The following is a 24,318-nucleotide window of genomic DNA, read 5'->3' as shown; positions in this document are numbered from 1 at the left end:
GTGTGCCGCCTCGCCAGACAGCGACAGCCCAGCTCGCGGCATGTGGACCTGGACGAGGGGGTGCGTCCGTTTGACCAGCAACGATATCAGCGACGCTCGTCGACAGTCGGGGACGAGTCTTCAGCACGGTGGTGTTGCTGTCAGTGTTTCGGTGACGTGCTCCCCTGCATAGCGAGGGAGATAATGAGAATAGTGCATTTAGTGTCTAGTTGTAGGTACAGCACAGCAGAAGAAGGGAAGTCTCTCCAAAAGGTAAGCAGCGACGACGGAACATTACTGTCTCTGCTATACTGTTTACTCGTCACTCACTGGACAGTACTTAGCCCTGGAAACTGCTCGGACGTGAGTGGCCACAGAGTACCTGTCGCCTAAATGTCTTTATTTTGTCCTTTTTTTGTGTTTTTACAACTTGCCTAATCCTCTACAAACCAGTATCCGGAGCCATATACCTCACGTTATTATTGCGTGGACAGCTCTGGATAGCGATGGTCTCCCCGTGTGCACGTGATTTATAGAAATGGAGATGTATGCTGGTGTTTTTGTTTGTTTGTAGGAACCGATTCATGTTACTGTAAGAGTAGATTGCGAGGCTACCTCATGTGGTAAGAACAGTGACCGAGTGCTTCTCTCGGGGGATTTCTGATTTTGCGTCACTCTTCACGGGCTCTCCAGAATTTAAACCGCATATAAACTCCGGCTAGGATTGCGAGATATGTGTCCACGATGGGATCCGCTTCTCTGTCCTCTGTTTTCTGGTTACCCACTCTTAACAAACCGCGTGTGTTTGTGACGTCTTCGTATGAAGCAGAGTCTCTCTCTCTCTCTGTGTGTTTCAGTCTTGAACATCCGTTAAGTTCCGCATTTTGAACGTAGGCTTGCACGTAGCAAGTGTGAGGCAAGTGTCAGAATCAGGAACTGTCCTTGTTGATCGAGATAATGCATTTAATACTAAAAGGAAACACGGTTCTCGTCATTGGAGCGAGCAGGATTTCACCCAACACAGCCCACAGATGCTCCAGCGTCCAACCAGTCAGTCACTGGTCTGTGTGTGTCATGTCATGCCATGCGTGGTCCCCCTTTTTGAAAGGTTAACTGGGCGTCTCACTGGTTCATACGTGGAGTGGGGGAGGTTACAGACACACTGAGTGAAAGATCTCCAGCAGGATTTAGCTCTCACACCCCCCCCCCCCCCCCCCCCCCCCTCTCTCATTGTGTTTATGTTTTCAGTGTAATGCAGCAGATGTGCATGTCGCTAATGCAAGTGCACATTATCTCTAGCCAACATTTAGATATGCACAGTCATTAATTGGGGTGCCTCATCATTGTTTGTGACGGCATAGGGAAGGCGACAGATTCATGTTTGTTTGTGTTTGTGCACATGCATGTCTGCAGTCCAATGCTTATGGGTGCACAGGATCTAATCTCATGAACAAATCAGTCTACATCAGTCTTATTGTTGCTATGTTCAGCCTTCAGGGTGTGACACTCTGCTTGTGGTTTGAGGAGGAAGCTCCACGCCGGAAAGGTGACAGCACTGCTGGTGTGCTTCAGTGTGATGTGATGCGTAGCATGTGACCGGGCCGTCATCCACCCGTCCCTCGGCATCTCCTTCCTCCTGCATCGCGTACCTCTCTCTGCTCCGCGGTGCTGCTGGTGTCCGATGGTTTGATTTGTGATCTGAGAGATCAAGTCCCAATGAGTCGACTGAACCTCAGTTTTAATGCGATGCTCCAACTAGTGCCTTTCAAAAATCGTGGTTTGATATACAACATCTGTTCCCCTAAAGTTCTTATTGGATCAGTGTATTTATAATCACGTTCTTCTTGATGTATATTTCTTCATCGCCAAATCAAAGAAAAGCCTTGAAAACGTTTTGCTTTGTCGGAGTGTGTGTGTGTGATTTTAACTGTAACGTGTAGAAGGCTTTCAGGGACTTGAATGTGCTCTTGAACAATGATCTGACTGCCCTCGCTCATGCCAACAGGATGTGAGCCACGTGTGAGGCAGAGCATGTGAGCCATTATTTTGTTTGTATGCCTGTGAATGGGCCTCAGTCAGCAGCGTACTCTCAGAGTTTGTGAATACGTTGTTTTCTTCTCATTTTCATAATGTAAATCACCACTTATCTCACTGCCTGATGCATCAAAAGCATTGACATATTTATTTCCTGGATGAAAGCATTGCAGCGGTTTTGTAAATTATATGTTAAGGTTTAGTTTGGTTAACAAAACTGCTCAATTCAATATGAATCAGTAGTTTTATCCTTATCGGACCAAATTTGACTTTCATGTGTGGTTCTCACCCTTCATTGTATTCTATTGTGATAATATGATTTCGGTGGAGAGGGTTCAATGGCCTTTTTGTCTGCCTGAATAGGGGCTTTATGATATCCGTCAAATGCCCGATGCTGGGTGTCACAAAACGCACCAGATACCGAAGCCCTTTGCTAACATTAACAAGACAGAGAGGCTTTAGCCCTGCTGAGTGACTCATGGAATGTCCTTTCAGAGGTTCAGTGTTATCTTTCCAGATGTCTTGTCTTGGAGGTATGGCATTTCCATATCTCTTCTTCTTTTGGTCGGGGTCACAAGGTGCTGGAGCGTATCGCAGCACAGGCTGGGTGATAGTCAGGGGTATACGTGGACAGGTCGTCACACTCACACCTACGTGCTATTTTCAGTTCCAGTTCCACAAACCTGTGTGTGTGTGTGTGTGTGTGTGTGTGTGTGTGTGTGTGTGTGTGTGGACCGTGGGATCAGCACTGCATTGATTTGGGCTGTAGAGTGAGCCTCTGCAGGAGCTAGTGCATGAGTGGAAATAGTCTATCAATTAGCTAAATCTATTCCCAACACACTATCGTGAGTAAAATTGAGGTCACACTACTGTTGAGACTGAAGATGGTCACTCGGGCTGAAAACAGACCCACCACTGAGGAGATGAGCAATAGCTCTGTGGGATAATAGCCCATATAGTTGTTTGTCTTGTGGCATTTGTATAAAGGCTAAATTAGGCTGATTTGGAATTTCCCCTCTATTATTGTCTCTCTTTTAGATGCTGCTTCAGATAGTTTTTTTACGCCGTATATTTAACCTCCTTGTGTTGTTGAATCACGGCGAAATTACAATTTCCCTCCAGTGTTCCATAATCCTCTGTCTGTGCTTGTAAACATAGTTTGAGCATGAAAACTATGATAACCAAATAACCAGTATGTGTGCATCAGTGAACCTATAGCTTCATTTCTGCTGAGCTTTTGACGAGCGATCAGCAGGTGTTGACCTTTTTGAATTATTGAATCAGTTTGGCATTGCTGTGATGTGGTGCGTTGCATCAGATCTCATGTTGTCTGGAGCTGGTTGACCGTGGCGTTGGCATCTCGGTGCCGTGACGGAGGTTAGTACTGCTGGAGGAAGTTTTTAAGGATGTTTCTGAAAATGGCCGTTGAGTTAAAAGATGGAATTTCAAAATAACATGACAGTAAGTGGGAGACTGCATTACTTTCCCCCGTGCATTATTGGTTGTTCAACTTCATATTCAAATATTAGTTATATTTTCTACATTTTAGAACAGAACAGTGCTTGTTTGCAATGTAAAGCACCAGTTATTTAAACTAGATGAGTGTTTCCTCTGGCTTCACTGATGGGTTTAGGACTCTTATGAATCCTTTGCAAGCAAGAGGATCCATTTATAAGAATTTGGCTTTCTCAGCAGGGTCATGTGGTTTTGTGTTTATGAATCCTATTCCCTTGACATTCCTGTCCTCCTCATACCATCCCCTTTTGAAAATGTGCTGCCACCCTGGGAAACGAGGCTTCTCTGGCTGGCCTGAGACTCCAGCGGCTACAACTTTGTGTGGTCATTGTTATATTTAGACACAGCAGTAAGGACCAGAGACAGTTCTCAGGCCGGGTCAGATGCAGGGTGAGGTGATAGAGAGCTCTCCTTCCTCAGGTTCCCACGTGTTATTTCCTTTTGTTAAGATGGCGGGAAAAGGTTGGGTAGTTTGGGATGGTGAGTGTTGTATGTGCTCAGCTTTGGGGGGAAAAAACGATAAGGCAGAGCGACAGTGGTAATGCAGAGTGGAGCAGGACAGAAAAGCCCCTTGGGGACAAAAAGCTATTCTCAGCCATGTGCTTTTTTTCCCCCCAGTCCCTGTGCTCTGGATGTTTCACCCATTGGGTCACGCAGTCCCTTTTTCTATGAATAAACACAAATCCTACAGCATACAAAAGAATCGGAGGGAGACGGGAGGAAAAAGAGGCTCAGACAGCCAGAAAGACAAGCAAGCTCTTGTTAAGGAGACGTAGTGGCTGGCCATCAAGGCTGCCCAGCTGTCTTCTCTCATTGGCCTAATTTGGTATCGTTCCTCTCCCCGTTTCCTAAGTTGATTTCCTAGTATATACGGTGTCGGTGGTCGCTTCAACCCAGTCGAGAGTAGATTAGGTTAGCCCACTGTTTGCCATGCTTTGCTGTGATTCAATAGCCGCTATATGTTAAATTCCTGAGAGGAACCACAGGAGTGAGGGCACAACAATTGTCCATTGTCCATGCACCATCACACCTGCACAGCACATGTTTGGCCGCATGGGCCTTAAACATTTGCATCCTTCTACGGTCTGCAGGCTGATGGAATTGAAGTGTCGGGGTTATTTTTACATGCATGTCATTCGCTGTATGTGTCATGATTGATCATTGTGGGCAAACAAGATAACACCTGGTATGTGTTTTTTATACCAGTTATTCGCAATTGTGTATTGTTACTCAAGCGGACAGTTATCCGGGTTTATCAGTTTAACTGTATCTCTGAAGTTCCATCTGGACTCCATACATCCCTTTTAAAGAAAGAGCGAGCTGTTGCACATCTCCTACCAGCCTGCTTAGATTTCCTGCGGGGCGACTTGGTGATACTCTTAGTCTCTGAGGGGCTCCCTTTTTATAACATCCATTTGTTTTCAGCTGCCAAATCAGCGTTGTGTGAAGAGGAAATGAACAAAAGATCTGTTGAGGGTGAACATGACTGCAGTCTGTGGCTGGAGTATGTAAACCAGGACATGAGCTACTTTATCAGCAATAAAGGACATCTGATATATTTCCACAGCTACCGTGCTCCTGCTGAAAATAGAAAAAAAAAACACCTTTTTGAGCGATCCCCATTTCTCTCTCTTTCTCTCTCCCTCTCTCATTAAAACTGGAGCTCTGAAGCCATCTGGGACTTCAGACTTCTTCATGTGGAAATTAGAGCCATGTGGTCGCTTGTAAGCCTCGTTCCCTTTTCTGAGCTGGAACGATATGCTTGTTCTCCACAATCACCACGAGCCTACAGCATTAATGTAATGTAACACACAGAGTGCGTTACAAAGCGTTCTTTGAAGTTCATTGCAGTGAATTGTGTTAGTAATTACTGAAATGATTACCTACCAACACGGTTGCAAAAGTACTACATTTAATGTGTTTTATGACATCTTAAGATGGTCTTGAGTGTGTGTATATAACAATGTGCAAACAGAAACATAGACGTCATGGGATTTAGGTGTACTGGAGACAGACAGAAAAGGACTGAATTACATTAATGGGTGGCATGTGATAATGTTTTCTGCCTGTTAGACTACAAGAAACCCCCTTGATGTAGCACTGTGTGTCCGTTATTTAACATTTTCCATTTTAGATTTACAAAAATTGAATGCAAAAGCTTTAAGGACACTCATTCATGAATAAGCACAATCCGATGGTATTTTCGTAGTTGCCGATGGTATTTTGCCGGGTGGTAGTTTCAGTTACTCTCCTCATGTGCAGGGCAGTGCGACGTAGTGATGAATGACACAGAGGCAGAGTATGGGAGTAGCTTCTGCTCGGTGAGGTTAACCAGGTTGAATGAGTGCATGGCCTGAGCTGGTCTGATCTCGGAGCCAGAGCGTCCTTTGGCTGACCACGCAGCATTGCCTAATCATTCCGTGGTAAAATGAACCAAACATCTGTCGTCTTCTCCTTCGTCACGCCATCAGCAGTTTGGGAAGCGGGTCGGAGTGCCAACCACAAAGACGCTCTATGGTGAATGTGATCAAATCTGATCACAAACCGAGATACTGTAAATCGGTTCCTTGGGGTTCTAATGCGAAACCTGTAAGTGGGATGAAGACCAGAACTTATTTCTGTTTAACTCTCCACACCCTGTTGTAGTTTCAGCTCAAGATGTCTGCCCGCTGATACACAGACACAAATACACACCCCTCACTATCAGTCCGGTGGAGCTCACTGTACTCAGAGTTTCCACAGTTGACTACTGCCAGACTCTTCCTGATCTCGGGCTGTCATTCTGATTTTGCTCTTGTATAATCCTCTGCCATAACTCTCTGACTGCTGCTCAGATTAAGATTGATCGTGGGCCAAAAGAGAGATGATTATTGAACAAGGAAATGTAGAGGTTTATGTAAAAGAGGACATGTTTGTGACTTTATTACCACCGTGAATTTGAGTAGAGAGTAAGCAAACACAGCTGAATGTTACATTACAGTGAAACATGCTAGCTAGCCTACTTGGCTCTAAAACAGGAATAAATGGCCTTTGGGGTTTCCTCCTTAAGTCTTTTGCAATAAAATGACTTGTCCTAATTATTCCGACTCATGAAAATCTTAAGTATTTCTGGCTTTCTCCGTGACACTTGAGGCCATGTGGGTCGCAGCATGACTGAACACAGCGGGGAGATGCGATACATTCCGAGGCCGGACCTTTTTAGTGATAAATCAGTAATGGAGGTTTTGACTGCCGCATCTCTGCCTAACACCACGGATTCAGAGCGCTGTGCAAGCTGTTTGTGGTTAACAGTGCACTGAGAACTTATATACACAAGCTAGATTTAGAGCGCTATGTCATAACAGGAAATGATGTCACGTAGACCTCGGGCTCAAAGTATTGTATCCTGTAAGCAAGCAGGTTATCAAAATGTAGCCATGTGTTTTCTTTTCGCTGGATATTAATTGTGCATTAGCCATCTGCAGCTGTGGCCCACGATGCGCTCACCGTCTGAACCGGCTCACGTAGCGCTTTCTCACCACCTCGGCCTCACTGCGCCTACATTTTGAGAGACGTGGAAGGATTGATATAGAAGATGTGATGTCTGTGTCGTCTCCGGACTCATCTGAAAGGTTCAGCTTGTCTACGACTTAAAAGCTGTATCTAATTTACACCTACAATGAATCTCTTCCTTGCTATATTTGTCTTCAGGTGTGATGTTTGACTGTATTTGTAAGATCTCTCTCCCACTCAGTAACCTTCTCTGCTGCTTACTCCCTTTTTTTTATCTCCCGCTTCCATCAGTTTCACACCCCAATCCCCACCCCAACTAGCCACTTTTCTTTAAAAATAGCTGTTCAAAGGAAATTTCTTTGCACCAACCACAAGATGTAAGGCCCTTGATTGCTCGCCCATTGAGGAGGGGCCTCAGCTGTGTTGGTGACTCACAAGCAAAATACCAGCAGTGTCAATGTGAACTGACCACTTTTGGGCATTACTCACATCTTTCTTGCTGACTCCAAGTCTGGATTATTTGAAGTTTTGTCTGGGAAAGGGTTTTCCTTGGATGGAGTAAGACCCATTTTGTTGTCACACTCTCGTCACAGTTCTTATTGAACCTGTTGTTAAAGGAGTGCCGGTCACCGGTTTCCTTTTCTTCCTGACCCCAACACAATACAATCAGCAGTCTCAACACAGGAAGTAAGCAGCTGGAAGCTAAAGATGAAGCACAACAGTCCGTGAACACTAGCGATTGAAAACGCTTCACAACACCCCACGTGCAGCTTGTATGAAAACCTCTCTTTCAGAATCACGTGACTAACGTGAAGGCCCCTCCAGAGCCTTCACGTTAGTCACGTTTTGCTTAGTTATGTCTCACAACTATGTAACTAAATAAGAATTGTAGCTGGGGAAAGAAAATTAGAGGTTATTTTATGATAATGATGACCAGCTGCCCTAATTATTGGTTTGGCCTTTATAAGTATCCGTATATATTTAAATAATCAGCGGACGCAAACAGGAGCTCAACACAACGTTTCACATCTATTTAACGTTTCTGTTATTGAGACATCACTTTGAACTCTTGATATTTACCTCATTTCTACTTTGAAGCCGTGTGACGGCAGACATGTGTGTATGTGTAAAGTACTACTAGGCGGACCTTTCCCCCGATCAGAGGATATAGACGAGGTTAGAGCCATGTTGATGGTGCCACCTTGCAGCTGTTTACTCAGCTGTTCAGAAAAATATGCTGACGCCTAGAAAAACCCGAACTAGTTTTGACCTGAGATGAACAAAGAAAAAGGGAATTGTAAAAAGGAAAGCATAGAACAGCGGAGGCCATTTGCTCGGTGGAGTGGTTTCACTAGCCACCTGTTAGACGAGACGCTCAGCTGTTGTTTTGAAGGAGAACACTGGATGCTGAGCTTCTGGGGGTCAGATTTCTATGGCGGAAGGACTTGGCACCTGATGAAAAGGATCAAATAAAGCTTCACCTTCTCACTCCCTGTCCTGTGTGCTCTGCTCATCTCTTTTCCTCTTCACACCCTTTTGTATAAAGTGAAATTCCCACCCTCAGTGTAGTTAAAGAGTTTCAGAGTGCTATAATATCTGACCCAAAACATAAATGATTCTTAAACAAACTGCATCTTGAAATTTGATGCCCAACGACAGTCAGTTGGCCCACTGTTCTGGCACCACGGTGAACATTATGTCGCATGATATGCGTCGTGGTCGGCACAAGGGTCTGTGGGGAAACGTTAAAGGGTCTGTGTGTGTGTGAGGCGGCAGGTGCCACACACACCTGTCGCTGCGAGGCATTTCAGACACACATATACCGCCTGAGGCCTCAGCCGGCTACTCATGTTGTCAGACGTCCGTGGAAGTATTCCCCAGTCATGGCATTTGTTGCATTGGGCTCTTCTGTAGAGTTTTCCTTTTAAAGCCTGAGACCTTATCAAACAAAAAGTCAATGAATGGTTCTGAAATAAATCATGTTGATTTTGGAGTCTCACAACTGGCAATTCATTTTGTTGATTATATTTTATTTCACGTGTTTATAGATCATCCCTTCAAATGTAACTTTCGTTTATATTGTCTTAGCTTCGTCATCTGTCCCGCATTTAAGGTTTCAGCATTATGACAAGGGCTTTGTTGGGTTTTGTCTCTGTTTCTTTTATCTCCACATAAATATGTTCCATATTCTTCATATCCAAACTTCCCTCTGAGATGCTGGTCTGGCAAATGAGAGGCGAGGCTGTTCTTTCTTGGGGGATTATTCAGCCCTGACAACTGCTAAACAGCCGAGCCCGCTGCCAGAGCTCATCAAGCTCCAGGCAGGCTTAGAGGGCCAGACTGGGGTCAGGGGGGGGGGTTCTGGTCTCATCAAGGACTCTGGCGTTAGATGTCTGTTTCTTTCCTCATGGGCTCAGCTCAGTCTGTCGCTTTCTTGCCTCTGTATTGTATTATGAGTCTGTAACAATACGGATGTTCACATGTTATAGAAACAGAGTCCCAAAGACACGACTGTCACTCTGTGTCACCCTTCATTATACATGCCTTATATGACCCACTGGCCTACTATGTCTGCTCTCGATTAACACTCAAATGGTCTTGGAATAACACACGTGTCCATATAAACATTGCTCATTTTACAATCTGAAATTTAGACACATTTGGAAGATGAGGAACAGACTATTTCTAAAAGCCCTAAACAGCCAGTTATGAATTGTATTAAATGTTCTTTTTTGTTTTCTTTTTCAACCACTGCTTGCTAACCAAGAGACTCAAAGTCTGCATCCTTTGTAAAGGGCACACAATACACGGACTATTGACTCTAAAACGAATCATGTTCAGTGCATCACTAATTCTAACTTCACACTGAGAATCAGTGACCTCGAGCTGAGGTCTAGCGTTTTGTCGGCTGAAGCTCTGGGCACACTAACAGGAAGTTGCTGACGGCCTCGTGGCTGTGCCAGACTCCAGCACGCTGCGTACAGTGTCTACTTTTAAAGATCAACAATTTGTATGATTTGTCAGATGTGTTTCTGTTCCATTTGGGGGTTTGGTGAGTAAGAAAATTAGTAATAATGAGCTGATCTCATGGTGAGAGGTACAGGAAGGAGAGCATTGTGTGGTCTTTTTCATCTCGGGGGATAAGATGACGTCACCTCAAACGATGGCTGTTCTGTGTACACACCACTAGCATGAGGGGATTCACATCTGTAGGTCAGAGCCCTGTCAGGACCTGTTTAACAATGTGAGTGTTCTTCAGTAACACGGAAACCCTTCCAGCTTAGCACTGATCTGTAATTGATCTGCACTCTCATCTTTATGAACTCAACTATCTTAAAACAATACGTTCAGTCAGAAAATGTCCAATCGTAATCTATCCCAGAAAAGGTTTTGCTGCCGTTATCAGTCAAGTACGTGATCATGTCTTCATATTCCACACCAACATCCAGCAGTAACTCGCCAAACTACAATGTCTTATAAACGCACATACGCACACATTGTCACATTGAAACGGTTTATGCCAATTCTGATCATTATGAATGCCATTTTTGTTTGCCTGCTTCTAGATTTTGACATGAAGAAGGACATAGACACATTGATAGCAGAGGAACGCACTGAAATCATCTCTAAATATGACAAGGTAAGTGCATGTGCATAGGAATACCATCACCTAACTATGACAATATTTATGATAATCGAAAATAATGCCGTTTCTTTGGGACTGATTTCAACCACTGCCAAAGATCAGGCGCAGGTGGTGTACCACAGCTCATGAAAGTTCAAAAACTTTTAAGTGACCCATTAGGAAAAGAGAACTACACGTTAAAGATAAGACAAAAAACAGTGTTTAGTGTAGTTTTGATGACAGAAAGTATGCTCAGTTCACTATATTCTACTTGTTCTGTTTCACAGTTTGTTTGCCTTGCACCATCGTAAGTCACCTCTAAGCTGTTTACTTTGCGATAATGGGAGTGATGGTATGTGGTTGTTTCAGGGCCGACAGGAGGGTGTCCGCATTGACCCATGGGAGGATGCTGACTACAGCATCTATAAGGTTACCGACCGCTTCGGCTTCCTGCAGTAAGTTACCCGACTTAATGCTCTGACCGCTTCCTCGCAGTCGTTTCAACTCTAGGAGAACACCTTTATTTGTATATAGATATCATCTGTCCCTGTTCCTCTTATCTTTCTCACATTTTGCTGATGCATTGTATTGGTGCCAACCTCCGATGATCCTCTCAATGTCCATACTTCTAATACGTGCTGTGTATCTCTGCTTCTCCGCTCCAGTGAGAAAGCGCTGCCGACTCCCAGTGCGCTTGAAGAGAAGGTATCTATTTTTTAAGCTGCGTAGCAAGTTCACATTTTGACCTTGCACGTGATGCATTGATGCCCGTTTTGCATATGTTTGACCCCATGTATGTTTGGCTTTCCTCTCACCAGCAAAAGCATCATGAGATCGAGCGAGTGGAAAAATGGCTGAAGATGGTGAAGAAGTGGGACAAGTACAGGAACAGTGAAAAGGTGTGTAACTCCTTACTGGTGGGTACACCAACATGCTGTTTCAATTTAGCCCTCTCTTCCCTTTTTTTCCCGACTCAACTATTTGATGTATTATTTCCGCTTCTGTTAATAATCTGTTTTCCATTCCCTTTTTAACCACAGCGTATTCCCTCATCCCCCTCCGCTCTGGTCTAGACAGTTAAAGGAAGCACATAAGTGCCTGTGATGAGTCCTTGTCGTTCCGGAGCGCTAACAAGGCTGCATCCCATAAAGCAGCATCCATACTTGACCTTCTGCCTCTCTCTTCTAGATGTTGTGGCCTCTTTATGTTTAGAGAGTCCCCATTCACGTCTGTTTATATGTCACATGTGTTTCAGTTGGTGAAGCGTGTATATAAAGGCATCCCCCTGCAGCTGAGAGGCCAGGCCTGGGCCTTGCTTTTGGACATAGAAAAAGTCAAACAAGATAACGTCGGAAAATATGAGGTATGACTCTTAAAAAGGATGACTATTCCTGTGACATTCTGATTTGCTTTTATAACCAATTCTTTTTTTTTTCTATCCCCCAGAGAATGAAGCTGCAGGCTCGTAACTTCTCCGCAGAGATCAAACAGATCGACCTGGACGTCAACAGAACCTTCAGGAACCACATCATGTTCATGGACCGCTTTGGAGTCAAGTGAGTTCTTAGCTTCACTTAACAGAAAGCTTGTTACTATGGATCATATACTACTACTTCTATTAGCTATTAGACCTTTAGCCTGTAAAATCATTGACACAGTTTAGTTAGCTTTCATATCAATTGTCTTTAACCCCGTTTGTGTCTCCAAGGTTCTTGTTTATATTTTCTTTCTCACCTCCCATGTTCAGGTTTTCCCTTAAGTTTCTGCAGAGTGTGATGTCGGGCTTACAGTTTGTGGCAGCCCCGCCACACACACACACACACACACACACACACACACACACACGCACACGCACACGCACACAAGCGCACACAACCAAAGCGGTGGTTTCCTCCTTTGTGTTTTATTAGCCTTCCTGTCAGTGCATGAAGCCCCACAGGAAATGGTGTTCATACAGAAATGTGCACCGACATCAAGTGTACATGTACATAATAACACTGCCCACATCGATATAATGCTAATATGTTAAAAATATAGATTAAACATACATTAAATGAGCCTCAGAACAGAGTTGTGGGAGACAACTGTGATCTGAAGGCTACTGGTTTGTCCTTGTCGGTTTAATTCAGACCGAATGTGCGGCAGAGTGCTCTTTGTAATGTACTTCCCCTTCGAGTCAAAGCCACCGAGTCCAAACAGACCATAACAACGCTCCATCCTGCTTTGCTGCTCACTCCTTCCCTGCAGGTCAACAGCTGTCCCACTCACACCGAGACACTGACAGCTATTTCAAGCTGCCTTTCCTGTTTCTCTCTCTACGACATGTATTTACCGTAGAGGCTTGGAGGGGAGACATCCTCGCTCGTCTACATTATATTTGTTAATGCCACTTCTCAACTGAAATACACACACACACACACGCACACCACACATGTATACAAACGCTACCAGGATGATACGATGCATTCAGGCTTCCTCAGCCTTCCCTGAAACATTTGCAGCCATCTGTGCTGATTGATGCAGTTAATTTGGGGATTAGGTGGTTGAGAAATCATTATTCATGTGGCCTCCGGGAATTTAAATGGAATAAACTCCACTGCACTCCGACACACTGTTTCGACATGCTCGATTGTTGCTAAGGAACCGCTTCCTCATTTTTAACTGGTGGTTTCTCTGTTCCCTCTCTAGGCAGCAGGCCCTGTTCCACGTACTAGCAGCTTACTCTGTCTACAACACGGTATGTGTGTTTGTGTGTGTGCAGAAGGGAAGTTGTATGGCTCGGTGTGTGTTACATAACATGGAGGAATCTTGTGTACACTGGCTGCGAAGCAAAAGCAGCACGTCAGTGGTGCAACAGTTCCTAAAGTGCGTTAGTTTAGATAGAGCAAAGTAAAGCCCGAGCACTCTAAACCCATCTGTTCCCATTCTTGTTTATAGCCGTTGGTGAGATCTTTTATTTATGAATGTGGTGCTGCCTGAATGTACAGCAACGCAGTGTAACAGTCAGACCACCAGTGCACACACGTAAGTCAGCACTCGCATCGTGAGGCCAAGTTCTCCTTTGACATTATCATTTAACAGGCAAGGAAAGAGAGCCTGGTTTTCTTGATTTAAGATACACCGTCAAAAATTACAGACATGATTTTGTTCCACCTCAAGTACTGATATGTCATAATAGCCCAAACCAGGCAGTTTCACCCTTTTTATTTGTAATCTTAACAGTCTTTGCTGTAAAATGCAGCTGTGGATGCTGAGGTTACACATAATGATGAGTACTTGCATCTACTTTAAAGTCCTTCTGTACTTTCTCCACCACAAGCCAGAGTCTGTCTCCGTTGGGTGAGATCTAGCTTTTACAACCAAGTGAGAATTCTCCGTGTCGACACGTACTTACTAAAATACAGTAAATGCATGTGTGTCATAACGTATGCATGTGGATTAATCTGTATACGATAATTCTCGTGTAAGCACAGATTGCTGCCGTCTGGTAGGGATAGAAATATTACTTTTCAGAGACAGCTTTGTGTACAGTACATTACATCTCCCCGCACACGAACACGGTCCAAGTCTGTTTTTCGGATTGGGCTCTGTCGTCGGTTCCTGTGCGGTGGAGGTGAATGAGCCAGAGGAAACGGGCATGTTCCCTTTTTTTCCTTTTCCCCTCTTCACACACTGCTCAGGAGAAACTGGGTCAGTAGAAGAGAGCGAGAGAGACAGAGGGAGGGAGGGGGTGTGTGTGTGTTTGTCCTTTTGCCTCTGAGATGATGGGGAAGAATGCAGAGAATGTGTAGTTTAACCTCAGAGTAACTCTGACTATATTTACTGTATTTCCTTGAAAGGATACTTTGGAATGTCCATTTCTGGCTGCACAATAAATCAGCCTTAATATGGACAAATACCAAGTGTCTGTCTAGTTTTGTGTATCTGTGCTTGGCAAGGACGACGTGTTTAGCGTAAATCATTGTGGAGTCAGATTGGCGCTAATTCAAGTTGAAGACATGACATTACTGAGAATGTATTTTGGGCTTCAGTAAATATTTGAACAACCTCTGGTAAAAGTGTTCATGATACTGTAGCTGCATGTACAGTAGGTCCTCGTGTGCGGTGTATCCACACACATCCACAGTCTGGCTTCAGACCACATCAGACATTCAGGTGCGCTCGTGTGTGTGTGTGTGTGTGTGTGTGTGTGTGTGTGTGTGTGTGTGTGCGCTCTATTAAATTATGAATAATTCCTCTCATTTGCCCACCCTGTTAAATCGGACCTGTCTCTGCTCATGTGTCCCCCCAGGAGGTGAGCTACTGTCAGGGGATGAGTCAGATCGCTGCCATTTTGCTCATGTACCTGAATGAGGAAGAGGCCTTCTGGGCTCTGTCCCAGCTCCTCACCAACAGCAAGCATGCCATGCATGGTGAGGGACAGAGGACGAAATGAAGACCGACACAAACAAAGCAGTGCTTATAGTATTAGACATATCGAATATAATAAACTCTTCTCATTGAAAAGGACAAAAATGTGTGAGAGTTAATATCAGGTTTTTTCTTTTTTTCACTGTGCTAGGGTTCTTCATCCCAGGATTTCCCAAGCTGCATCGTTTCCAGGCCCACTATGAGCTGATCCTCTCCAAGATGCTGCCAAAGCTGAAGAAACACATGGTGAGTTAAAGTACATCTGTACGACTCGTGCTTTCTGTTCATGCTAATGTCGTGGGGCTAAGGTCACTTTATTTGGCTCATTTCTCATCATTTTGAATAAAAGGCCAGGAGTCGGAACTGGAAAGTGAGATTTATAACTGGGAACAGATTATGCGGAGTGACGTCCCATAGAGACTAATCCTCATTAATTCTTGCCCCACAGGACAAGGAGCAGATGACAACAGGAATCTACACCACCAAATGGTTTTTGCAGTGCTTCATTGATAGAGTGAGTATTTTGATTCCCAATAGAATGCAAACGGCATGAATCTTCTTCCCTGTACGTATCTAATGCCAGACATATTCTGCATTGGAACTCATTAATCAGTATATTCTTTTGAACAACATCTGGTGTTGTTTTTATTATATTTTTAATCTGCTGCTGTGTGTCTTACATAACAGACCCCGTTCACCCTCACCCTGCGTTTATGGGACATCTACATGATGGAGGGAGAGAAGACGCTAACTGCCATGGCTTATACAACCCTCAAGTTACACAAGAGTGAGTATGAGGACGACTACGTTGTCTCTCGTGCCGAGCAAGTCAAACCAGTTTCATGCCCAGATGCAGCCACGGCTGCTGTTGCTATACCAGCGAGTGTTACATCGCATGCTGCCTCTCGCTTGGCTGCCTCCTAACTGGCTTACATAATGCAAGTGGGCAGTTGCTGTGGAGAAGAATCAAAAGCTGACTTTTCATTGGACGCCTGCACGAGCATCGCCTCTGCGCAGTTGCATTCTTTTGATGGGCCACTTCACTTTGTGTCTTAAAATTAGGCCTGTGTTGAAGTCTTTTTAACAATATAATTGCTATTCATGGTTGATATCAGAGAGATCACTCGTAGACTAGCATCACCCATTCCATAAGTTAACTGTCTGTGTCGTGTCTGTGTCCAATCAGAGCGCCTGCAGAAGCTTCCATTGGAGGACCTGAGGGAGTTTCTCCAGGAGCAGGTAGCTGTTTCTTTCTTCCTGCCTGATGATGTGGTGGTTGAACAGTTACAGGCTGCGATGTCTGAACTCCGCAGTAAAAAGCTGGACCAACCTCCTCCAGGTGCAGTTGTTTTCTTTTTATTCTTTTTATCGGGATAAAGCTACATTCACATTCAAAGCTACATTTACAAGCTAAAGTAACACATTTCCCTTTGTTGATATATTCCCTATCTTTCCTTTTTTTCTTTTATTTTTTTAGCCAAGTCAGACGAGCAGCCAAAGAAACCTCTGGGTCAAGAGAGACCAGTTCTCCTTCTGCCTCTGCAGCCTGACTCTCCTCTGGAGGTCAAGGTGAATCTGCAGCCCCCCAGCCAACCCAATGCAGAGGCCCAGCAAGCAGACAGCATCACCCTACACCAGACCCCTTCGCCCGCGGAGCCCCAGGACTCGAGAACTCCTTCTCTGCCTTCACCCGACCCGGTTGTAGTCCACACACAGGGAACACCTTCTCCTTTGAGGCCTTGCCGAGCACCCCCGTTACCTCCGAAAGCACACAAACCCTGTGCTGAGGTCAGACTGGACAGAGGTGTAAAGGAGTCGCTTCCGGAGGTTAGCCAGACCGAAGATGTCGGAAAACAGGAGGGCCAGCCTGGAGACCCTGAGACCCAGGAAGAGCCGATGGATTGGCCTCCACCTTATGAGCCCCCTGGTTTGGAAGCTCTTGCTGTGCTGACGGAGGAGGAGTTGAACCTTCCAGTGCTGCCACCTCCACCTTTCTTTGACACTGAGCAGAATGACCAAAGGCGTCTGGATAGTGGCTCACCCTGCCTGGCGACTGGGACGGGCTCAGAGACCCAGCGGCGCTCTCCTTCTCCTCGCTCAGCCTCACCACTGGTCACTCAAATGAAGCCACCGCCAAAACCACCCATGTCTCTTCATCTCGCACAGAAAGAAACTCCTCCCTCAAAGCCTCCCTCTCACCGTGCCTTCGCCACATCCTCCTCCTCCCCCAGACTTCCTCCCCCTAAGCCAACCAAGTTCCCGGTCTCTCTCTACGTGCCGGTGCCCACTGGAGACCGACGACCCTCCAACACCTCCCAGTACGACAACCTTTCTGAGGCGGATGAAGACGACCGCTTCCTGGAGAGGCTGCTGGGCTCCACGCCTGAGGAAATTCCCAGCATGCACAGCATTGCCCCACGCCCCACCGGCAGAGATTATGACGCCGCTCTCCACCCTCTGCCTCCACCTCCTGTGTTCATCCCTCCCTCGCCCTCTCCTATTCCTCCCTCGCTGTGCGGTCTCCCCAGTCTGCCTCAGGAGCCAGAATATGAAGGAGAGGACAGCTGGGTGGTGGACTCCATCATCCCCCCTCCTCCAGCGAATTTTGCTGACAGACTCACTCCCTTCCAGTGTGGTGCTGCCAGCTGTTCAGACACGCACAGAGCCACCTCACCCGGTTACTCTAAGCCTTTCTCCAGGGGCCCCAGGGACCGTTCTGCTTTCCCAGCACCACTGTTGTACACCGGGTCTCCCCCAGGCCACCCCAGGCCCTCAGGACAGTCGGCAGTAGGAGTGCCCTTGGTCCGATCCAGCCCAGACTTTTGCAGGATGCCTCCAGGTGGTCAGCAACTGCCCAAATCAGTGACCTTTTAAAGTGTCCACGTATTTTTCAAAGCGTCACTGACTATGCCAATATGATTCAAACTGTCTGTTGATGCTTGATTAGTTCAAAGCCATTTAAGAGGTGAAAGGCCAGTAGCTTGTGTGTGTGTGTGTGTGTGTGTGTGTGTGTGTGTGTGTGTGTGTGTGTGTGTGTGTGTGTGTGTGTGTGTGTGTGTGTGTGTGTGTGTGTGTGTGTGTGTGTGTGTGTGTGTGTGTGTGTGTGTGTGTGTGTGTGAGAGAGACTGAAAGGACTCTTTCCATTGATATGTACAGATGCATGTGATACTTGCACCTTTTTTTTTTGGTAAACTTTTCTAAGTGTCAAACTTGTATTTAAAACTGCTGTCTGTTACTGTTTGCTGCACAAAAGGTGAGTGTGTTTACTCACCACCTCTCGGTCCATCGCTTCATCTCCAGTTAGTTTCATTTGGTTCCATCAGAAGTGTCTTAACCTGATCGCAGTGTCCTGAGGCTATCAACACAAGGGCTTTTGAGGCTGCAGAGTAAGGTCATCTTTGCTGAAGCACCCAAAGCCTCTACATTTCTACTGCTTTTATGGTAAACTGTGAGCAGGCTTACACATCTTAACAGTATATCAAACTGTAAAATACAACATTTCTTTTTTTTTTTTTTACTGTATCTTAAGGTCAATACTTGATTAAACCAATTTGTATCAACACAGTTTGCATGCAGACTGTTAAAGAATTGCTAAAGGTGTGACCACCAGCAACAGGAAAGACTTGGTGCAATATGTGACTGGTGGAGATAAGATAGTGACATTCACATGAAGCCCGCTCGCTTCTTTTCTTTACCCGCCGGCAGATAGCAGTGGGTACTTTGCTGCTTTTTTTGTTTTAAATGGACTCGTTAGGGTGATGAATTTAAAAAAAATGTTTTCTGTATCCGTGTGTCTGACACTTGATTTCACAGCAATAATGTACTGTTTTCATGTATATATATTCATTCATATGGTGTAACTATAAGACTTAACAGGATTTCATGAATGTGACATATTGTCAGCACGGAGTTACAGTAAATGTCCTGCCCACAATATTTATACAGCGTAGCGCCATCTGGTGGTCAGAAATGTTACAGACCAGCAGTAACTGACTTCAAGCTCTAACATGAAGACCTTTTATTCAAGCACAGAGGCTTTTGGGAAGACTCGTCCTGACCATGACGTAAATGCTTCCTATGATGCCTATTTATGATTGTGTACATAGTAAGCTAGACTTAGAAATAAGAGGACAGACCCCGTATTACACTGCTCTATACTGTCACGGAGCAGAACATAATTCATATGCACAGGTATATTTTAGAGCCATTGCAAAGACTCTGGTGCTCAGAGCAAAAGATCTTAAGAAACGGAAGTTGAGCCATAACATACTATACAAGGACCTATTAGTCAAACATGTTTATATTGTTACGTTTATATACTATGTCTTAACATTGGTTTTGTCTTTTGCAATTCTCTGTAAGTATTCAGTTGATTTCTAATGGAGTTCCAGGTTACTGCTAAAAAAAAAAATCATTTATCTTAAGACGTGATGTTAACAGATGTTTTACGGTTTGTTCATGAACTTTGGTCTCTTTGGCGATTCTTACCCAAGAACTTGAGTCTCGACCTGCACACAAGTATGTCTGGCTTGCTGGAGTATCGAGTCATGTGACCACCAAATTGTACATCACCGCTCCTTTTTATGAAGCTGGCTGACATCAGTGATGCTGGAGCTCAGACCAAAGCTTATGTACACTTATGCAACTACCTATTTGAGTTTTATAAAGAGATGAACCTTAGTTGTCCATTGTCTTCTCTTTCCCACAGAGACGATCCACATCTGGTTTCAGACATTTATTGCACACCCACAACATTGTGTAGTCTTACTGTACATATTATAGGTTCTAGCAGTGCAGAGTATTTTACACAAAGTAGGCAAAAAAAGAGCAACGGCACTTCAAATATGAATGCATTTGAAATGTTGATTGCTTCAATTATGGAAACAGCACTAAGACTTCAAATAAGGCCATTAAAATATACGGGCTGTATTTCATCAATGAGTCAACCCCAGCACCTGAATATAATATACATGCCTCGCACCCTGATTTCTCTCTCCAAAGGCATTATGTAAGGAATGGATCAGTACAAAAGTAAGGATGATTACGTCCTCTTTGGTAAATGTAGTTCAGACAAAAATATATTTCAAAACTACAAGCATCAGCATGAGATGCTTTAGCATAAAATTCCATGACTTTCCAAAAATATAACAGTGCATTCATGTAACATTTTTCTTTATACCCACATTTAATACACAGTATCCAACGAGAATATACTAACAAATCTCATGATTAAACTATATGGATTTAGGACAGTAATTGTATGTATAACTCAAATTCTAGTGTTCAGCACAAGCACAGTCCATCTGCAGTGTGTGTGTTTGTGCGTTTTGAGTTTTAACTCGTGAACCGTCAACAAGCAGCTGCTGTCTCCCAAACTGGGAATACAATCATATCCTTCATACCCTGAGCTGACCCATGAGGTCAGAGAGGGAGGTGACACTTTCTCTCAGCTTGGAGTCTTCTTCCTGCCCCAGTGACACTCCGGCCAAGCGCGTGGAACCGTTTGATCCCATGATGCACGGCAAGCTGAGGAACACCTCTGCACCTATGCCACCCCAGCCCTAAAGCAAACAGAGAGCTCAGATCAACCTGTAACTACCTTCTATAGTCAAATTACCTAAACGTACGCAAAATGTGCAAGAACCAGTTCATTCGACGTTGCAATAGTAAGCTTAACTTTCATTTCCTTTACTGGCGTCATTGTCTTAACACCCTAAAATTAAAAAAAACATTGCTAATGGCTGAGACAGCTTCACTTCAGTGTCGCACACTGATGCATCTGACTTCAATGGGTATTGAATGAAGTAAAACACTTTTGTGAGAATGATGCTTATGTTCTGATACGAGACACTTGGTGGTTCTACCTGAGCCAGGGTGGAGACGGAGTGGGTCTTCATCTTATCCGTCAGGACACTGTTTGTGATGTCAGCGATGGACAGACCCACAGACCACGACCGCTGTCCTCGATTCTTCATCATCTCAAACGCTCTACGAGCACAGAAACAAAGTGTGCAACTTTAAATACAAAAAAACCATCACGGAGAGGTACCTGCATCGCTACATTTCCTAATCCCCCCCCCAAAAAAACTTTCTTCAACTGCACCTGTGTCCACAATTTCAAATGAACACACATTCTAAATCCTTCCCTCGAGGTCATACTAATTCGTGCCAGTACCTGTCTAACAATGGTTTGGTAGAGTTGGATCCTGTTGCGATCTCTGGCTGCACACTGGAGCTCAGCCCAGTGTTACTCATCACAGCAACTGCAAGACAAACACATGGACAAGCTCAATCTTGTGTGCCATTTAATGAAGGGCCTTTACAAAGTCTCAAGAGTGGAAAGATGATACGAGATTAGCAGGTAGTGTAGCATCGGTGGTTATATATACCAACACAAAACAAATAGAAGATGATCCAAACAATGGCCGCCAATTAAAAGAGGAAGAGGGAGGGGGATGAAGAGGATTCGTGTAATGACATTTAATGCAACACAAGGCCTTCGCGGGACTATTACGTTGATCTTTTCTGGCTCACCTTTGTTGTCTGAAAGCTCTCCTATGACCCAGGCCGGTCTGTGAGTGTTCAGGTTTATATCCAGGATGTGACTGAGTCGCTCCGAGTCCAGGTTACACCCTGCTCCGATCACCCGTGTCGGGGGAAGGCCACTCTGCCTCCAGGCGACGTGGGTCATGACGTCCACTGGAATGTGACAGGAAAGACAACAGAGTTGACGATACAAAAAAAAAGAAAAAAAAAAAAAGGTTCAGGAGCAACGAGGCCCATTCCTCAGAGGGGCGTGTGTCTCTCACCAACCTGGCTGTGAGGCGATGAGCATGACTGTGTTGGGGCTTAAACGTGCAAGATTTGGGATGATTCCTCTGTACAGGTCCACGTTAGTCTGGACCACGCTCGCGTACGACTGCTCGCTGCTCCATGAATTTGCGGTCACGACGACGACCCGGGAGCCTGCAGAGGCCGACAGATCTGACAAAGGATAGTCATCATTAGTTAAGACACGTCTCACAAGCGTGCCTTGGGAGGAAAAATAGGCGAAGCTTAAAAAGCGTTGTTGATGAATTCCCGATGGAAACGTCGTTTTCTGTTGATCCTTCTGACAAAGTTCAGGGTTCAGCTACAGAGCAGCAGCTGGTTGGGATTCACTGCCTGATATCATAGAGCAGAGTCTCCCTCAGCAACAACGCCAGTCTGCTTCCATCAGTGATGACTCAGCAAAGAGGCTCGACTGTGCAGAAAGTGACGTACCTCTGGAAACCTCCACCTGGGGCAGACGGTAAATCTCTAGATCAGTGCTGCCGCCCTTCGTCGAACTTTCAGTGACGTCGATGAAAACGAGTTTGTCCACTTTACACTGGATGAATATGAGAAGAAAGAAAATTCCCCTGTCAACTAAAAGAATTTGACATGCTAATCTAAGAGTGTAAATATATGAAATGTGAAGTAGAATCCCTGACGCATACCTTTGATAAAATGCTCATCACCGATGCCATTCCTAAATCTCCTCCCCCGATGACGGAGACTTTGTTGTTCGGCTGATCGAGACGTGCGCTTCCACCTGAAACAGACACGAGTTAAGCTCAACGACGGCACACAATTATCAGATTTTTGATCATGAACAGCCGAGCTGCATATCAGATGAATCACCATCGTTGATCTGTATATTAGAAACAAAAGCCAGGAGCTCGTTGGGGTCTTTGTTGTCCACTGTGGACTTAGAGGACAGTGGAGGATCCTCCTCAAACTTGGCAGCCATCTCCGCCAGAAGACCCACCACGGATGACTTGGGCTGTTACAGAGCAAGACAAAATGAGGACACCTCAGAACCTCTTGCGTACAGTTTCATATTTCACCCGTAAAGTGTAAGCTCTTACATAATCCCAGGTGTGCAGACCCGGCAGGTGAATCCGTCCTCCCCCGTCAACATGTTTGCCCTCTCTGATGGCCATGTTAGGGGTCGGTCTCAGGAGGCATATGGGAGGAGTGAAGGGGAACGAGTCCATCAACCACAGCTGAACGGGGAAGTTGTAGGAGCGACCTTAAGATAAGAGACGCTGGCATCAGCGCATGATAATGACTTCACACCGACATGATAGTCCCTTTCTCCCAAACAGAGTAGTACACCATCCTCGTGTCAGAGGTCAGACTTACCTCTGTACGGGACAGCGATGTTACCAACTAATTTCACAAGATCTTTTTGGGTGCCGTCACTAAATGCTGAAAAGGACGATATGGAACAGTCATCAGCGAGAAATACATGTGATGCATGTGGAGGTTTACAAAAGACTTGTTTAAATTAAAACTCACTGTATGTGCCTGTGGACGGTACCATCCCAGGGTAGATTCTATAGATCTTCTGCAGCTCCTCAACCGCAACATCATGGAATTTGTACTAAAATCCAGGAAAAACAAATATACTGTATGAATGTTTGTATACACGTGTATATGCATAACTAACTTGTATTTACCTTTCAGATTCAGCCCACCCACTTCCAATCAATGTTATAACCTCTTTGATTGATTTAATTCTTTTTGCTGTTCAGCTTTTATTTCACTTCAAAGTCAAAATGAAGATCCATCACTTAATCAAGGCTTAACAGTGTCACACGAGCACGCTCGTGAGGGGTTCAGTGGATCATTCAGGATTCTATTGTGTTTTTAAGCTGCTTCCCATCACACATTCAAATGAGCTGCCCGGTACTCTGATCACTTATTAGCTTATGGAAACGTTAACAGCCGTCATCATAGGGGTAGGATGACAATGGGAAGTAACGTCAATGGGCAAAGTTATCCTGTTACTATTTCTGTAATAACTTTATGACACACACCGAGGAGACAAACAGCGCAGAGCAGAGATTTTGTATTCATGATGCCTCCTATCACTGGGTTTGTTTTGAGAAAACATAATATAAGTAGCAGTTTGTTTACGTCTCGCTTTGAGTCATAGACCCGTGATGTAAAGTAAGTCGAGCTGGTTGAGCCAGTCTAAGGCTGACAGCAGCGTACCTGGACTAACTAGCCTGCTATGCTACAGCCGGCATCGATATGTCGACAGTTTAGAGCTGCTCGTTGAGTCACTAACCTTGGAGAGGATCCGCTGTATTTTCTCTGAATGGAGGTCCATCTATTGAAGTACAACACAAATACCAAGCGTCTTTCTGATGACGGTCTCTGGACGTATGACTTCAACTTTAGCTGTCCAAATTAAACTTCCGCAAACTTTCACGAGTAGCTAAGCGAAACGACAG

At 44.9% G+C, this 24,318-nt stretch overlaps 2 protein-coding genes across 2 annotated transcripts; one reads left to right on the top strand and one right to left on the bottom strand.

Moving 5' to 3' along the window:
* The first annotated feature begins 44 nt into the window (after window positions 1–44).
* LOC306698347 (uncharacterized protein) lies at window positions 45–19,729 on the top strand. The gene is made up of 14 exons (XM_079162613.1): window positions 45–252; window positions 10,587–10,660; window positions 11,015–11,100; window positions 11,311–11,350; window positions 11,464–11,544; window positions 11,901–12,008; window positions 12,092–12,201; window positions 13,334–13,382; window positions 14,937–15,057; window positions 15,207–15,301; window positions 15,504–15,569; window positions 15,743–15,842; window positions 16,242–16,394; window positions 16,533–19,729. The coding sequence occupies exons 2-14, from the start codon at window positions 10,595–10,597 to the stop codon at window positions 17,927–17,929; spliced, it is 2,472 nt and encodes an 823-aa protein (XP_079018739.1). The 5' UTR covers window positions 45–252; window positions 10,587–10,594; the 3' UTR covers window positions 17,930–19,729.
* Window positions 19,730–19,775: 46 nt separating this feature from the next.
* On the bottom strand, window positions 19,776–24,297 carry uevld (UEV and lactate/malate dehyrogenase domains). Its single transcript, XM_079163265.1, has 12 exons — window positions 24,153–24,297; window positions 23,378–23,462; window positions 23,222–23,287; window positions 22,945–23,108; window positions 22,718–22,859; window positions 22,534–22,628; window positions 22,319–22,424; window positions 21,869–22,039; window positions 21,590–21,754; window positions 21,231–21,318; window positions 20,920–21,043; window positions 19,776–20,616 (listed from the first exon to the last, which is right to left on the bottom strand). The coding sequence occupies exons 1-12, from the start codon at window positions 24,192–24,194 to the stop codon at window positions 20,452–20,454; spliced, it is 1,413 nt and encodes a 470-aa protein (XP_079019391.1). The 5' UTR covers window positions 24,195–24,297; the 3' UTR covers window positions 19,776–20,451.
* Window positions 24,298–24,318: the final 21 nt, after the last annotated feature.

The sequence above is a fragment of the Pholis gunnellus genome, assembly GCF_910591455.1.
Source record: "Pholis gunnellus genome assembly, chromosome: 7".
NCBI classification, from domain to species: domain Eukaryota; kingdom Metazoa; phylum Chordata; class Actinopteri; order Perciformes; family Pholidae; genus Pholis; species Pholis gunnellus.
Note: the sequence above shows the minus strand (reverse complement) of the source record. Positions and strands in the feature narration are given on the sequence as shown.